This window comes from Furipterus horrens, unplaced genomic scaffold (assembly GCF_987537825.1).
Source record: "Furipterus horrens unplaced genomic scaffold, mFurHor1.1.pri manual_scaffold_6, whole genome shotgun sequence".
In the NCBI taxonomy this organism is placed as follows: domain Eukaryota; kingdom Metazoa; phylum Chordata; class Mammalia; order Chiroptera; family Furipteridae; genus Furipterus; species Furipterus horrens.
Window position 1 is genome coordinate 42,299,385 of NW_028327176.1, and position 14,405 is coordinate 42,313,789.

At 35.3% G+C, this 14,405-nt stretch overlaps 1 protein-coding gene and 1 pseudogene across 1 annotated transcript in view; one reads left to right on the top strand and one right to left on the bottom strand.

Annotated features, from left to right (window-relative positions):
* Positions 1 to 14,405, bottom strand: part of USP34 (ubiquitin specific peptidase 34) — a 233,373-nt gene that overhangs the window by 15,620 nt on the left and 203,348 nt on the right. Inside the window, exons 68-72 of the mRNA XM_090281354.1 lie at positions 11,669 to 12,303; positions 9,696 to 9,853; positions 3,308 to 3,386; positions 1,733 to 1,859; positions 771 to 878 (exon numbers count right to left, since the gene is read on the bottom strand). Coding sequence (XP_090137480.1) covers positions 771 to 878; positions 1,733 to 1,859; positions 3,308 to 3,386; positions 9,696 to 9,853; positions 11,669 to 12,303 — 1,107 coding nt within the window. The remainder of the gene's footprint in view (positions 1 to 770; positions 879 to 1,732; positions 1,860 to 3,307; positions 3,387 to 9,695; positions 9,854 to 11,668; positions 12,304 to 14,405) is intronic.
* Positions 4,026 to 4,508, top strand: LOC150006026 (ubiquitin-conjugating enzyme E2 variant 1 pseudogene; annotated as a pseudogene).

Consider the following 14,405-nt stretch of genomic DNA (forward strand, 5'->3'; position numbering starts at 1 on the left):
GTTTCATGATGCTAGCTGGACAGATTCTCATCCTCTAATCACATGGGTGTAAAGCTCATGATGACAGGCTACTGGTAGAGATTCTGGTAATTAGAGATTACCACTATGTGCCTCTCCCCTCTTGCTGGAGAAGCACAGGCCAATCATTCCACAGAACTTCAGGCTAGTGCCTGCAAGACTGACTGCTTATACATAATAGCCACTTATTCATGTCATTTTGAAAAAGTCTCTAAAGATGACTTTAAAGTGGCTTCTAAGGTAGTAAAAATCTCAATATAAATTTAAAATGATGGGGTCTTTTAACAAGCACAAATTATCATTTTATTATAAATATGCAATCAATAAAAAGGTAAAATACTTAAGAGTCTATTAACAGCTACTAAGAAGTATCTTTAGGCAAAGAAACTCAGAGTGAAATAATCACCACAACACTTTACAATGTCAACTATACTTCGTAAAATTTGCATGATTCTGCCTGGCCTATATAGGATCAGAAGATTTCAGAACAGGAGATCGTGAGATAACCTAAGGTCAAAGAGCCCAGATATATTAAGTGATCTGTCTATGATCACAGAGGTAATCATTGGCATGTTAGAAAACAAAATTCAATTTTCTTAGGACCTATTGGCCAGTGCAAGTTACACATAAAAAGTACAAATGTCTTCCAAACCTTACAGAACATCACATCTTACAAAAAAATACTACTACTACTCCCACAAAAATGTTCTTTCACTAGGGTTTTACATAGGTATATTTTCTAAATAACTTACCGATACAGGCATTTCTAAGTTCTGGAGGACTATAGGAATTAAGAAGAGTTAACAGTTTATGGGCAAATTCAATTCGCTCCTGCCACTGGATTAATGCTTGTTTCACATCTGCAAATACAAAAGCTAACATAAATACACTATTTGAAATCAAACCTCCTCACAATTATTTTCTATGTAAACTAAATACTAACACTAAGAAATTCAAATTAATCACAAACATCTTGGGGAAAACCTGTGACTGTTTACATGAGGTGACTACTACTGTTAAACCTAAAATTTTTTTTTTCCTTTTATTAATTCTAGAGAGAGGGGAAGGGAGAGAGAACGAGAAAAAGAGAAACATCGACGCAGGAGAGAAACACTGATTGGTTGCCTCCTGCACGTGCCCTGACTGGGGACCAAACCCGCAACCTAGGCATGTGTCCTGCTCAGGAACTGAACCAGGGACCCTTTGGTCTGCAGGATGATGCCCAATCAACTAGACCACACTAGTCAAGGCTAATCATGCTAAATTTCTTAAAGCACATATTTCAGTGATGAATATATCCTATTTTCCAGAAATCTATATGAAGTTCAGAGTTGACACTATCTTACAGGGACAAAAAGAGGTATTTTTATAGTTATTTCTCTTGAAACTAAAAATGAACTAATCTAAGCCATGAAGTTACCAGCTTCACAAAATACTCATGTTGTTACTGTGTTGGAAACATTTTCCAGTTTCCTAAATCTTGATATTTACAGCATGCTCAACTATTTGGGGGGTAAATATATTGAAAATAAGCAAGAACATTATAAAAGGAGATCATGATAAACATTCCCTCATGATTAACTAGCATCAGCTCCAACCTCTGTACATAAACTGGAGATAAAAACAAATTTTCTGAAGCATGAAGTTTAAATGCCTTATTTTGCTCTTAAATAGTTGAACTAACAACAACGAAAAGAAATACAAATGGCCAAACCTTTTCTCTGAAGATATGGGCGTGTAGACTTCAATACCGAAAGGAATATTGACAGAAGTTCTACTAAGTCTCCAGTCACATGGCAAGCTGTGGCTTCATGATACATCATGTGCAGCGTGTTGAAAGACTGTAAGTGATTCAACAAAATAGAAAACTTCATTCCATTTTTACTTTATTGAGCCACAGAATTGTAGTACTCATCCTCCAGACAGAGTCTCACACTTCAGAGCTCTAATATTTTGTGTATACATTTTAGTCCCAAGGAGTAATTTGTTTAATCAGATTTTTCTTCTTTTTGTTACTATTTGCTCTAAGTCTGCAAGCCTAATGCTTACAGAGCAGCAGGCAACAACAGGAAGACTGGGGAGAATAGGTCCCTGCTTCAACTAACTTTTCAGGGCTTCTGAAGAAAGAAAATGGTGACATGGCTATCAGCCATACTCAAAATAATAGTTCTGAAAGAGGTAAAAGAGCTCAAAAACATAGTGATTTCTTTAATCATAATGGCTTGTTACATCTATTAACTCTTTTAAGTAAGCTTAATTAAACCCTTAAATTTTTTTCCTATTTCATTTTACATCAAATCACCTTTTTTCCTAATTCTCTTTAATCAGTTCCACAGCCTGTATATTATTCAGAATTTATAGTTCAAAATCCATAACCTAGAATGTGTGGCAGTACATAATTTGAACAATGCACTTGTGTGACATTTAACCTATAAATTGTGAAGACAGGAACAACGTCTGTCTTGTTCACTGCTGTACCCCAGTGCCTAGCACAGTGCCTTGCACAGAGCAAACATTCAAACATCTGTTGAGTGAAAGAATTAAATTCTCACTACTCTTCACATACCTTTTGTCTTATACAAACAAATAGTTGGCATTTCTCAAATACAACCAATACTTTCTTGCCTCTGTGCCTATTAAGTCATTTATTTAAATGCTCTCCCACTTATCATTAGAACTCCAAATTCTTCAAAGTAGAGTTTCAAACATGCTGTATTCCTATTCTACCATACCATTAACTGAAAAAAACCACCCAACCTCTTAATCTCTCGATATTCTTCACATGTACTCTTTCATCTTATCTCCATTAGACACAAAGTTATAATGTAGCCCTGTGGCCTTAAAATCATCTCACAGTGTGGATGATCAATAATTATGGGAAAAATGAATGGCTGATTTTAACTACCTGTAACAGTTTCACTGGCTTTCTCTGATAATGTTAATTTCAGTTTCAGTAATTTTATCAAATAAGTGAGTCCTTAAGAACTGTGTCCTTGATTAAATCATATGAATTTCTTCTGTTTCTATCCTTTAACATGAATAAAACTAGTCTATTTTAAGTGGTGGTTCTATATACAAAATTATGGGGATAGTATGAAGTTACTATGGAAAAAGAAAACAGCATCCTAAAAACTGTGAGCTAATTATTCTTTGAATATAGATTAGCATTTACTGATCTGTATAATTAAATCAAGATACCTGAAAAGACTAGAATAAACTCTAAATAGCCCAAAACAAGAAGTCTTGGTGAGAAAATGAAAATGAAATACATCTACAACGAAATATTTACCTCAGTCATCAGGATCAACCCTCGATTAAATACAACAAGAAGTCTGTCTTCATCAGATTCTAATAGTATTCTGAAGGCACTGGAAAAAAATACATAAAGTCTAATTTGAGAACTCTGAATCAGAACAGAACACTTTGCTGATATTAAAAGAAAAAACCCAGAAGTACAATACAGTATATTGTCACTTAGGCTCTCCATTTTCCTACAGACTACAACTATTTCTTAGTAATGCAATAAAAGGATAGAATATTAAATAAGAAACCCTCTAAGTAACTTAAGGAAAAGTTATGTCTAATAGTATCTAGTCAACTCTTAATTATCCACAATGGTGGAAGAAAAGTATATTAGGAATATTTTGAAAGTTTCAGTATAAACACTATTTTTTACAATGGATTTATCTTATAAATTATTCTAAGTTCTTGATAATAATAAAATACACTTGTACTGTGTATTATCAAAGCACTCAGGTGGTTACTGAGAAAAAACAGGAATGTTCAAAACATATGGTGACCTTGTAAATAATTTATATACTTACTAATCATCAAAAGTAGTTACTATTCTTGTTAACAGACCCTATTTCATTATTAGGTACTGGAAATGGCTGTTATACGGTAAAGATGGAAATCCTTCCACTTTAATAAAATGTTTTCTTTCTTTTTTCAAAAACAAAAGTTAAGAGGGATCCAAGATGGAGGATTAAAAGTGGAAGCTAGGGGTGAAGAAGGGGCCGGCCTTCGAGCGACAGCGACGCAAGATGGCAGCCACCACGGGCTCGGGAGTAAAAGTCCCTCGCAATTTTCGACTGTTGGAAGAACTCGAAGAAGGCCAGAAAGGAGTAGGAGATGGCACAGTTAGCTGGGGTCTAGAAGATGACGAAGATATGACACTTACAAGATGGACAGGGATGATAATTGGGCCTCCAAGAACAATTTATGAAAACCGAATATACAGCCTTAAAATAGAATGTGGACCTAAATACCCGGAAGCAGCCCCCTTTGTAAGATTTGTAACAAAAATTAATATGAATGGAGTTAATAGTTCTAATGGAGTGGTGGATCCAAGAGCCATATCAGTGCTAGCGAAATGGCAGAATTCATATAGTATCAAAGTTGTCCTGCAGGAGCTTCGGCGCCTAATGATGTCTAAAGAAAATATGAAACTCCCTCAGCCACCTGAAGGACAGTGTTACAGCAATTAATAAAAAAAATAAATAAATAAAATAAAAGTGGAAGCTACACTAATCTTCTCCCAGGACCAATCTGAATTACAACTAAATTGTAGAGAAATCATCCAGAATAACCAACTGAACACCAGCTGGAGAGAAGCCTTATACATACAGAAGCCAGAAGAAACCACTTCACCACAATGTGACTGGTAGGACTGTAGAGGAGGTGTGAGAGGGCTGACTGGGTTCCTACAAGTGGCAGCTGAAGTCCTGAAGGGATATTTCAGTGGCTGGTGGTTCCACCTGAGAAGTGTAGGGTCTAAAGCAGGATTGGGCTTCCCAGCCGGAATAGTACCCAGATAATATCCAGCTGTGAAAAGGAGCAGGGTTTCTGCCACCAGGGAGAGAGGGCTGGAGATGCAGAGAGCCACTTAAGGGGCCAAAGCACAAAATTTTGTTGGCAGCCACTTACCCTGGGCGCTGGCAAAGGGAGGGCAGAGTGGACTAGAACCGCTTGAGGAAAAAGTCTGGGATTGGTGGCCCTGGGGAGAGAACTGAAGGAATAGCCACCCGGATCCCTGGGCTGAGTCATTCCCCATGCTGCAGGAGCCATTATTCTCAGGCAGAGCACTCCTCTCCAAGTGGCATCAGCCTGAGAGGAAGCAATATCCTCACCCGCAGAAATTATTCTGCCCGACCATGTGGTGATCAAACCCAGCTACTGATTATAGCTTGATTAAATTAACTGATCAATTTAGCAGTAGATTAGTTTAACAGCTAAGGCGGCCAAAATAGGAAGACAAAGAAACAGACCCCAAAAGAAAGAACAAATGAATTTTCCAGAAGAACTAGATAAAAGGGAGGCAAGCAATTTATCAGAGTTTACAGTAATGATTATAAGGATATTCAACAATGGGAAAGCAATCCTAAGAGGGAAATTCATAGCATTATAGGCCTCTCTCAAAAAACAATAAAAAGCTCAAATAAAACTATCTAACTTCACACTTAAAGGAACCTGAAAGAGAACAAAGCCCAAAGTGAGGAGGAGGAAGGAAATAATAAAGATTAGAGCAGAAATAAATGAGGTAGAATCTAAAAACAAAACAAAACAAACAACAACAAAAACAGCACAAAAGATCAATGAATCCGAGAGCTGGTTCTTTGAAAAGATAACCAAGATTGACAAACCTTTCACAGGACTCATCAAGTAAAAAGTGAAAGGACCCAAATAAATTCAGAAATGAAAGAGGAGAAATAACTGACACCAAAGAAATACAAAGGACCATAAAAAATACTACAAATAATTATATGCCAACAAACTGGACAACCTGGATGAAATGGTGTTGTGTCAGGGTGACCATAGCCAGGATCTCTGCCTCCATGGGCATGTATTTTCATTTTCCTAGGTCATCCTTATCTAAGAGAATTTCTTAGTTCCTAACTGTTACGCTATCACACTGCTGTAGGTGGCCACGTGCCACATTTGTTAACTTCATCTATATATATGAGCCCCTGCTGTTGAGGTAGTGCGGATGATCTTGGTTCCCAGACTCCCGTGTCCTCTTAGCACACTGCTACTAAGACAAAAAGCAGATTCTGTTGTTCCTTTCCTCGCCTGCTGCAGCGAGATTAAACTGGTACGAATTCCGTCTCCAACACTCCACTGTCATCTTTTGATCTTGCCAAATGAATCCAAAGTAAACCTGCCTGGAGTTGAACTCCTGCACTACAAATGGATAAATACCTAGAAACATACAATTTTCAAAAAAAAAAAAAAAAAAAATCAGGAAGAACCAGAGAATCTGAATAGACAGATTCACCTAGTGAAATTGAAGCAGTAATAAAAAAACTCACAACAAACAAGAGCCCGGACTAGATGGCTTCATAGGTGAATTTTACCAAACTTTACGAGAAGAACTAACACCTCTCCTTTTCAAACTATTCCAAAAAATTCAAGAGGGAAGGCTCCCACACTCATTTTATGAGGCCAGCATCATCCTAATTCCGAAACCACATCAAGACACTATAAAGAAAGAAAATTATAGGCCAATATCCATGATGAACAAAGATGCTAAAATCCTCAACAAATATTTGCTAACTGAAGACAGCAATGCATCAAAAAATTCATACACCATGACCAAAGGGGATTCACTTCAGTAATGCAAGGTTCATACAATATTTGCAAATCAATAAATGAGATTCACCACATAAACAAAATGAAGGCTAAAAACCACATGATCATATCAATAGATGCAGAAACATGAAACTAGACCATCTTACACCACACACAAGAATAAATTCAAAATGGCTCCAAGACTTTAATGTTAGACTAGAAACCATAAAAATCCTCGAAGAAAACATGGGCAGCAAAATCTCAGACATTGCTCCTAGAAATTTTTCTTTATCAGATATATTTCCCCAGTCAAGGGAAACAAAAGAAAAAATAAACAAATGGGACTACATCAAACTAAAAAGTTTTTGCATAGCAAAGGAAATCATCAACAAAATAAAAAGACAACCCACTGAATGGAAGAACATATTCACCAATACATCTGATATGGGGTTAGTATCCAAAATTTATAAAGTACTTACAAAACTCAACACCAAAAAAACAACTCAAACAACTCAATTAAAAAATGGGCAAAGGCCCAGGGACAGCCAACTGACCTGGGCTCTGCAAGATCCTTCCCCACGTGGAAAGGCCACCCTCCCTCCACACCTCCACTCTCAATAGGGATTTCTGGACCCAAAGGTAGGCAGGACGACAACCATGTCTGGCTTGAAGCAGCTAGAGGAACACGAGACATTCGCCATTGTCCTTTATAAGATTATAAAGGGTCTTAAGTCTGAGAGGGAGGAATTGTTACAGAGTGGGGGGTCCCCCCCAAAATAAAAAAATAAAAAAATAAAAACAGGCAAAGGACCTGAATAGACACTTCTCTAAAGAGGACATGCAAATGCCAATAGACATATGAAAAGATACTTCATGTCACTAATCATCAGAGAAATGCAAATTAAAACCACAATGAGCTACTATCTCACACCTGTCAGAATGGCTATCATCAGTAAATCAACAAACAACAAGTGCTGGTGAGGATGTGGACTGTTGGTGGGAATGCAAACTGGTGCAGCCAGTGGAAAGCAGTATGGAAATACCTCAAAACTCTAAAAATCTGCTTTTTGACCCAGCAATCCCACTTCTGGGAATATATCCAAAGGAACCCAAAACACTAACTCAAAAGAACATAAGATATGGAAGCAGCCCAAGTAGCCCATCAATAGATGAGTGAATATAACAACTATGGGACTTTTACACAATAAAATTCTACTTGGCCATAAAAAGGTTTTTACCCTTTGCAACATTATGCTAAGTGAAATAAACCAGTCAGAGAAAGACAAATACCACATGATTTCACTCATATATGGAATCTAATGAACAAACTGAACAAGCAAAATAGAGACAGACTCATAGATGGAGAGCAGATGACAGCTATTGTGTGTGTGTGTGGGGGGGGTTAGGTTAGGGGAGGAGGGATTGAGCAAAAAGGGAAAAGGACTCTCGGACATGGACAACAGTGTAGTGATTGCTGGGTGGGAGGGGGGTATAAGGGGACTAAATGGTAATGGAAAAAAACAATAAAGATTAAATTAAAAAAACAAAAATAAAAACCACCACAGGAAAAAAAAAAAAAAAGTTCCAAATCATTTTTTGAAAATAAATTTTAAGTAATAAATTTTGGGAAAACAATATATTCAAAATTAATGCCAAAAATTTTTTAAATTCCTTTAAAGAGTCCTGTCAAAAGTTTTCTGAAGAATATAATCTGAAACAACTTTATCTTGGGCTGAATAGCTTAAGATACTATAATGTTCAACACTATATCAACAAACAAACAAAAACTCCCTCGGACACAGGCAACAGAATGGTGCCTGCTAGAGGTAAGGGGAATAGGGGGAGGAGGGATGAAGAGGGTCCAAGTCATGGTGACAGAGGGGGACTGGGTGGTGAGTACACAACAATGTCATATTATGAAGTTGTACATATGAAATTTTTATAATGTTATTAACCGATATTACCCCAATAGGTTTAATTTTTAAAAATTTAAAAGATACTATAGTATTCAAAATGTACTGCCAAGAAGTGTAAGCCTAATAAAGGATATCACCGTCAATTATTAAATGTAATATGGGGTTGGCTAAAAAGTTTGTTTGGTTTTCCCATAAGATGGCTCTAGTATTACTTAACTGTCTTTAACTTCATTCAAAACAATTTTGTTCTATTTTACTGTGACAGTTGTCATATCGGTGTACATTAAAAAAAAAAAACTCATCAAAATTGGTTTTAATATTGAAGATGGAAGAAAGTCCCCATTGTTTTCGGCATATTATGCTTTATTATTTCAAGAAAGGTAAAGATGTAACTGTAAAGCAAAAAGATTCATACAGTTACGGAAAAGGTACTTTTATTGAACGTGTCAAAAGCAGTTTGCGAAGTTTCGTGCTGTAGATTTCTCATTAGATAGTGCTCCACAATTGTGTAGACCAGGTGAAGTTGATAGCAATCAAATGAGACATTAACTGAGAACAATCAATATTATATCATGCAGGAGACAGCCGACATACTCAAAATATTCAAATCAACAAAGTTATTGGTGAAAATGAAAAATGTGTCTTTTACGTAAAATAACCATACAGACTTTTTGGCCAACCGAATAGAAGCAATTTAAGAAATTAACCTGGATTTTAATTTGCTCAGAACATCTGTAAAGATCATATTTATTACTTTGCTTAATTCCTATAGTTAAAAAAATATAGATAGACCTAGACAAATAGAATGAAAAACATATTAACAGTGTGACTCATCCAAAGTTGAAGAAAGCTGTTCCTGGAGGTCTCTAGAACTGAACTTTTCAAGCATAAATTTGGATGACTGCCACAGAGAAGTGTGTCAAGCTTTTGGTAGATTACACACATATATTAAGGTTTCTTCCAACCCTAAAGTTTTATAATTCTGATAAAACACAAACAATCCAAAACCAAACAAAAACAAAACCTGTTTGAAAGTAGCTCATTACGTTTCAAAATATAAATTCTTCCAAGGTGACTAAATGCACAAATACTTTCCCAATAACCTCATAGAATTGGTAAACTTTCAGTGATAAATAATTTAAATTACATGTCTCCTTACTTGGAAAAATAAAAAACACCACAAAACATGTTTACCTTATTAATGTAGTCCAGCAGGAGCGGCCATCTAAGCAACGTAAGTAACAGCTTATGGTTGTTTTCTTAAACTGTTTAATATCTTCTAATTCTTCGTCTCTCATATCTGGCCTCTGAGCTATAAATAGCTGCATTAGATTAAATAGTTCTTCCACTGCCTATAAAAAGGGTAAATAAGTATTACAGTGATATTTTAACCCTACAACATTTCATAATGTCTGCTTCTCATTCTGAATGTTATGCTCATTAGCCAGCTCTTAAAATGAAACAAATAAGCTAGATTACACTACCATTCAAAAATAATTACAAAATTAGCAATGAATTCTATTTTTAAAATTTCATATATAATTCACTGAAAGAAAATCTCAAAAACAGAATTTCAGGAAGATTAAAAACTATAAGTTAATAAGTTCATTTGTAGTCTTAATACTGTTTAAAGACAAAGTTTTGTAACTTCCACTCTGAATCCAGAGACATGCTACAATAATCTTCTGTCCCCTTTTCTTTAATAAATGAGAAATCATTACTTTGTCAACAAAATTTAATGCTCCTCAATTAAAGCCATTTCTGGGAAAAATCTTTTGGTGCCAACATTTGAAATGATCTTTCTTGACTGATGGAGAGTCAGTTCAAGTTACCTGGCAAAAATTTATTTAAGCACCATTTTTATTAAAACCTCTAACAGATAAGTTCTACAATAAAAGCTGTTACATTTCACTGATGTTAAGAGCAAGAAACAACATTAGGGGATCTTTGCACTCCACCCAGCACTCTTCAAAGGGATATTTAACTATGGGCATGTTTAGTAATTAAGTTAAATATTATTTATGTGAATGAGATACAAACAAATCCATTGCATCTTAATATTATAAATCCTGTTCTGACTCCTAAGTCAGGCAGACTCTCTCATTCTCTTCCTTCTGTATTATTATAGCCTTGGTTTGAAATCTTTTTCTTTTGTACTTAATATAGTCACACTTCTTTTCTTTATTACAGGCATTCTAACTTTCTTCACTGGAAATTAAATTATTCTTTCAAGGTGAGAAATTCTAGACAATTGACCACATTATGTCTAAAGAACAGTTAGGTCTTTTTTTTTCCCAACAGAAAAAGGAGTACAGGACACAATTCAAGGATACCAATCCTTAAAATACCCTTTATTGTATTCTTTTGATTGAACTCTAAAGTTGAATGTCTTGAAAAAGCTCTTTCTACACTCCACTCCCACCACCTCCTATTGGCAAACAACTTCTCCTATTAGCAGTTTGTGGCCTCGGGGTTCACAATAGCTTTAAAATGGTTCTGCACTCTCCTTCCAATCCCATTCCCAGGTTTATACCCTCTTGGTATAATTTTCCATTGACAACAGAGTAAGAGACGACAGTGAAAAGAAATATCCAGAAATGACAGCCTTATATGGAGGGGGAAAAATTTAATATGAAACCTACAAATCGTCTGCAGAGAAAAAAGGATCTGATTTAGACTGCATATATTTGCGTTCTGATAGAGCCCTTAATTGTTTTATTCACTTGAATGTACTGTTAGAATAAAGTACTAGTGAATACTACAGTAAAGATAAAAATATTAACTATCTCACAACTCAGCATAGCATACAGATCTTGATATTATCAAAATAGTAAATACTTCCTTAAAACTACCACAAAGCTGTCTTTTTTCATTAGGTACACATGAAAAACACCTTTACAAAACCATAAATTAAAATAGGTAAATCACATTGGAGAGAAAATTTCAACAACGTAAGAAAAACTAGCCATACGTTTATAAATTTTGTAACCATAGAGCATTTATACATGTTCAAGAAAACAAATACATGGTAAGTCTTTAAGAAAGAATAAAGTTAGACTATATTCCCATATTTTGTCACCACTTTCCACCACTTTCCACAAGGGATAAAACAGGTATTTCCAATCAATTTGAGGATACAGATTATAAGATTTATCAATTTTACTCACTCCAGGGTATTGGCTGGCATGTGGTGTGAGATTCTTAAAGGCCCACTGGATGTTCTGGTGAGAAGCTAGCTGTCGTGTAAATGCAGGAGACTGCTCACAGCAGAGCCTCAGAATGCCGTAGTAGGCAGGCAGCATCCCACGGTTAAAAAGCACCACATCCTGATCATCATGGTCAGCAAGGATGTAATTGAAGGCAATGTTCTTGGTTACCACTGGGTTCTGAACAATAAGGCGGATATTCTCTGGACAGTCAGCACACACATTGTACCAAAATGAAAGCAAAGCCTGTTTATTGTGATTTGTAGCTATTGCTGGCTCAGAAAGTTTAGGCTGGAAAAGGTTCCACAAATCCATGAAATATGTGGAAAACATCAGCTTCTCAGTTTTGGAAATTAAACAGTAGGTCATAAAGCTAAAATACGGCACTAGCTTTGTAGTGCCATGAACAGCAGCATCAACATAAAGTTTGGCTCTTGAGAGCAAACCAAGGAGCACGTTGTAGACCTGATGTAGGACTACTGTTGTGTCTGGACTGAGTGGAAGGTCACGGGTTGGGATGTGCAAAGACCGTGTTGACCGGAACATCTGGCGGAATGAATTGCTTGGTATAAGGGACACCAGGAGATAAGCTGCAGCTATAAAATGTAAAACAAAACTGTCAGATAGATCCTTACAAGATATAAAATAGAATGAAGAGCAGTCATTAAACACAAAGCCACTCTTCCCTTTAAAAACGAAAATGAATAAAATCTAAGGGATATGAACATCTCTTTTAATATCTTTCTGCTCTACCATTAACCCCACAGAAAGATCCCAAGGAATGATGAAAACAGACATCTTCCATTCTGTCACTGTTATTTTTTAAGTGGACACAACAATAGCATTAGCAGAAACAGTTTTAAACCTCTTTTGTTTAGCTTTCCCAAGATGTAGTTTTTCCACTGATTTTATCATTTTTATTTCTTCTTAGGAAACCATATGGTTTAACAGGAAGAACACAGTATTTGGAGCCAGAAGACCTACATAAGGTTGACAGACATGGTCAAACATTTAATATTTTCGGGTATTAGTTTTCTTCTTTACGAAATAACGGTATATTTGTTTGTAATAATTTACAGATCATGGTAAAATTTACTTACTTTATAAAGATAGAATGAGATCTATCTAAAAGTCCTTTGTAAAATATAGGATTACATATATGCCAATTATAGGACATTAACTTTGGAAAATCTTTAAAAGTCTTCTAGGCTAACCTTGCACACAAAGAAAATTTCTCCCCTTAAATATACCTAAAAAATCTTATTAAGCCTGTGCTATAATTCTGAGAGGTTAATGACTCATTAGGTGAGTCTATCTGTAAAAGCAGTTAACTATGAGCAAGGCATTGAGCTAAATACTTTATAAATATTATCTCATTTAATTTTCACAATCATCCTGGAGGTACACTGGAAAATCTGAATCTTGGTGAAGCAAAGATCAAGGTCACACAGCTAAAGAGTAGATAGAGCTCATACTTGGCCTTGGGAGATGATGATGATGATGATGACAATAATGGTAATGGTAAAACAATAGCAGTAAGACTTGTTAACATTTATTGAATGTTTACTGTTTAACATCGTAACTTTATATACAATAGTAGGCACTACTTTTATTTATGCCCATTTTCACTCAGACTTAAAACAGTAAGACTAAAAAATAGTAAGAAAAAAACACACACAAAAACAAACAGTAAGACTACCCCATATTACACAGCTAGTGGCACAACGGGAATTCAAACCCAGACGGGTCACCCTCATGAACTAATGTTCCTAACAACATTCACTATAGAGCCTCCTCAAGGCCTCTACAGACTCCATTTACTTCTTTTTAATATATCTACTAATTCTGCCTCCCACTATTTTATCTATAATGACAAATTTCCATTGTACTGTAAAGCAAATAAAGTCAGTGTTTCTAAAATTAATTGTAATCAGTTTTATAGATTATAAATTAAACTTTACTTCTGCACAATACTCCATTTCTATGTATTTCTTCACCTATATATATTTATTGCTCTGGTAGTCTTATTTTCAGGATGACTCAATTTGATACGTGTTTCAAATATAAAAAGTTGACATGTTGGTAGCATCCTGATCAATTTTTGTACAAAACTATAATTGAGAAAAGTCTTCCATGATTTTAAAAATCGTATTCTGTTGAACTGAAGAGCAAATCTATGTCCACTTCTATATGGCAATTCTTAAAATATACGAAGACACCTATCATGTCTCAATTTTTCTTAGACTAAACATTTTCAGTCATTCCTTAAAGTTATTTTGTAAGATTTAAAAGTTCTCTGTAATTTTTCTTCTATAATGTTACACTAATTCTTATTCTAAGTTCTATTCATTCTATTCAAATATGTGGGCCCTTTTTTCTAGTTACATTATATCAAAAACATTTTTGACATTACTGTTATCTCTACTACAATAATTTAAAAATGATGCATTATAACAACTTATAACTGATCATCCAGCTTTAAATTTTTCACAACCATAAATAATTCAGTTGGGTACCCATATATTGGATGACTCCTTATACTAGAATCCCTGAAGCAATATTACTGAGTTAGAAAGGACAAAAAGACTTAAGGATTTTGTTACATACTGCTAAAATGCCTTTCAGAAGGGTAATATTAACTTACAATGTCACTGTGGTGCCTAAGAATGCTATTTCCTAAGCAATGTCATAAATTAGG